This window comes from Bipolaris zeicola (assembly GCF_000523435.1).
Source record: "Bipolaris zeicola 26-R-13 unplaced genomic scaffold scaffold_624, whole genome shotgun sequence".
Taxonomy (NCBI): Eukaryota; Fungi; Ascomycota; class Dothideomycetes; order Pleosporales; family Pleosporaceae; genus Bipolaris; species Bipolaris zeicola.
The window spans coordinates 1-3007 of record NW_006912673.1 but is presented as its reverse complement, the minus strand read 5'-3'; the positions used below and the strand labels follow the sequence as shown (position 1 = coordinate 3007).

Below are 3007 nucleotides of genomic sequence, written 5' to 3'. Positions count from 1 at the left end.
CGCCAGACAACTTTCACGGAACACTAGCGTAAAGCTCACCGGCCTTAGTGTGGGACCCGGCAAGAGAAGTATAGATCCCAACCCCGTGTAACAAGGTTGCAAAAAGCAATATTCGCTAAGTCTTGATGATAACTAAAACACAGGCAGGCATCAAAGTACACAAAGGTAAAACGTGATTATATCTTGATATCGTAGAGATCCATGATTGGGCCCATCGTATGCCAAGCTACCCTCCCATATATAGATCTATATCGGCGGTGGCACTCTAGAGATCCTCAAGTATCACTCCTGCACAGAGATCGGCTGCATCAAATTGAAAATTATCCTGGTTATCTGACTCCACCACAGTGTCCCATATCAGAGGCGGCATCATCGTCGTTTCATTAGAGTCTGTCTGTCTCACTAGAGATTGTGACTGTAATCGTGGTGCCTGTGAGCCTTCTCGTAAACTTACTCTGGAGTTACATTGAACCACATAGTCAGTAATAGACTTTTCGATAATTGAGCAAGCTTCGAAAAACTTCGGGTGTTGGCCGAGCCGCTTATACTCAGCTTCTGCCATCTCTGTACCCATGCGAAGCAGCTCGAGATCAGTGCGGACTGTGCGAGATTGTGGATGCCGTAAGATACTTAACGACAATACAACACATCCTGTAAGCGTCTGTGTGAGGGCGCAGGAAGGTGTTTGTATCCTTTTGTCAGGCATATGAGCGTTCATCCTAATAGTAGCACATGCCGATGCAGTACAAAGATTGCGGCCCTTTCGGAGACGCTGATGATATGGCAGGTGCTGAGAATTTGTCTTGATTTCCTCCATGAACTGGTTGTGAGGTAACACCAGAGATGCTCGGTGCAGCGTGATAAGTGTTGAATGGTATTGGAGAGCCAGAGATATAGCAAGTGGACGTTCTTCATCAGAACAGTAGATATCCCCATCCGGTTGGATATCATCGGGAAGATTGCTCTTCCATTCTCGAAGAGCAGAATCAATTCTACCGATACTTTGAAGCAGTTGTAGTGTGCTGGCTTGGCTCCTGTTCCGCTGATATAAAAGTTCATTGATTTTTTCACAGATTTGGGCAAGCAGTATCCAGTGGAGGAAGTACTCGAGTTGGTTCTGTGAGTTAGGTGCGAAGATTTCATCTGGTGCAAAATTGTCATGTTGCGCATGTGACATAGCCGAAGGACGGGTAGTCTCGAGTTCCATAAGCTTTTCAAGACCAAAGCAGGTCCACCACACTCTGGCATGGAGCTCAATTTTTTGCCGTCTAGACTGGAATTCTTCGTGGTTTTGACTTCGCTCAGCTACCGCGACATGTCGGTGCAATCCGATGCTGTGTGAGATGCGCACTGCCGAGCCTAGTGTCTGAAACCCCTGGCCCTCCTTGCCTCTTGCTCGCAACGCTAATGTGATTAATAGTAATGCTTGAACGCTACTCAGATGTGGAAGTCCAATGAGATGTGCGTATAACCCATGGGCGGCAGCAAGAAAGTCGTTTCCCGTTTCCGTCAGATCGCCGGCTGCCTCATCCGCCCCTAAGCTTATCGCTCCATAGATACAGGCAAGTACAGGAACATCGTGTGCTTCCAGTAAGGCATGGAGTCCTCTAAAACCATAAGAGGGGCTCCAGTTCGCATCTTGATATGCCCGAATCCGCTGGATATCTCTGTGCAGCTGATCCGGTTCCAGAATAGGGAACATGGGGTGGATATTCGTGGTGTACGCTTTCAAGTACGCATCAGTCAGTGATGCTGGCGGAAGGTCAGGCAGTCGTAAACTCAGGGAGGGCACGAATTCTTCTGCAAAACTCATTCCATGCATGAAACAGGGTCCGATCTTGGGCAAACCTGCTCTCTGCATATACAAGTCCAGAAACATAGTGAGACTTTGGAGACTGCTTCCGCCCATGAACTTCTGGCGCCATGATCCATTATCTGTATTAATGGCCATTTCTGGGCCATCACTCTCTCCTGATCCCATGATCGTCTGATCATGCTGACTGTTGCCGTCTGTGGTCATGCTGACTTCTCCTTGTTGATCCGGAATTGTTGTGGCTGGAGCTGTAGACTCCAGGGCTCTCTGAGCTCTATAGGACCGTACCAGCCAGGAATTGGTCTCATTCGCCTTCATTATAGAAGAGTAGCTCTGTGCCATTTCAGACATGGGCGCCGGACTTGTCTCTGCTGGGCTTGGGAAACCCGCTATTTCCCTTGTCGGAGTGGGCAAGGCTGTGACTGTCGAGCCTGTCCTCTGTGAGTCCTGTCGAGGCTGATCCATTTCCAAGGGATAGTGGCCGCCGTATTTGCGCACAACAGTAAGCTCTGGGTGTTTTGGATCAGTCGTTTCGCATGCGATCCCCCGAAAATGGCAGTTCTTGCATTTTGGCGTGACTGAGTCGCATTTCACCTTTCTTTTCCGACACTCGTTGCACGCCAGCGAGAGTCGTTGCCGTTTTGCCGGACGATCCGTCCCAGCGGACTGCTGTTGCACATCAGGCGATGGCCTCAATGTGCTCGTCTCAGCATTCATTCTATGTATAGCGATGAGAGAAACTGCGGCATGTTCTCGCTGCGAACAATTTCTAAGAGCTACCACAGATCTTGGAAAGACTTGTGGCTCAGTAGACTACCGTCCGATAGGGTATAGCCCCTCTGTTTCCCCGCCTCTCCACATTCCGACAGCCGCCAATTCAGCTCAATGATGATTGGCAACTTCCAATCATCATTCATTCTTTGTTGTCATACGTTCAGCAATTTTGAGCAATGAGGTAATGTGGTCCACAAGCACATGCACATTCACAAAAATATACGCCATTCATCGCCGCTATTGAGCTCTTGGATTATCTTCATGCACAAGTACTTTGGCCATGGATACAATCAATTACGGAAAACGCTTCTCGCGCCTGACTAAAGTACTCGGGCCCAACGGCTGCTGTAGCAGAATTTCAATGAAATTGCCCGTGCTCCGCACGGGCCTATCACCTCAACGATAATATCACCTCAATGA

General features: G+C 48.8%; 1 protein-coding gene across 1 annotated transcript; it reads right to left on the bottom strand.

The window, feature by feature from the left end:
- Positions 1–517: 517 nt before the first annotated feature.
- COCCADRAFT_64594 (uncharacterized protein) lies at positions 518–2458 on the bottom strand (the record flags this gene model as incomplete). Its single annotated transcript, XM_007720757.1, has 2 exons — positions 518–1966; positions 2102–2458. Coding segments are annotated over 2 exons (1806 nt in total), but the record flags the coding sequence as incomplete, so codon positions are not given.
- Between the last annotated feature and the right edge of the window lie 549 nt (positions 2459–3007).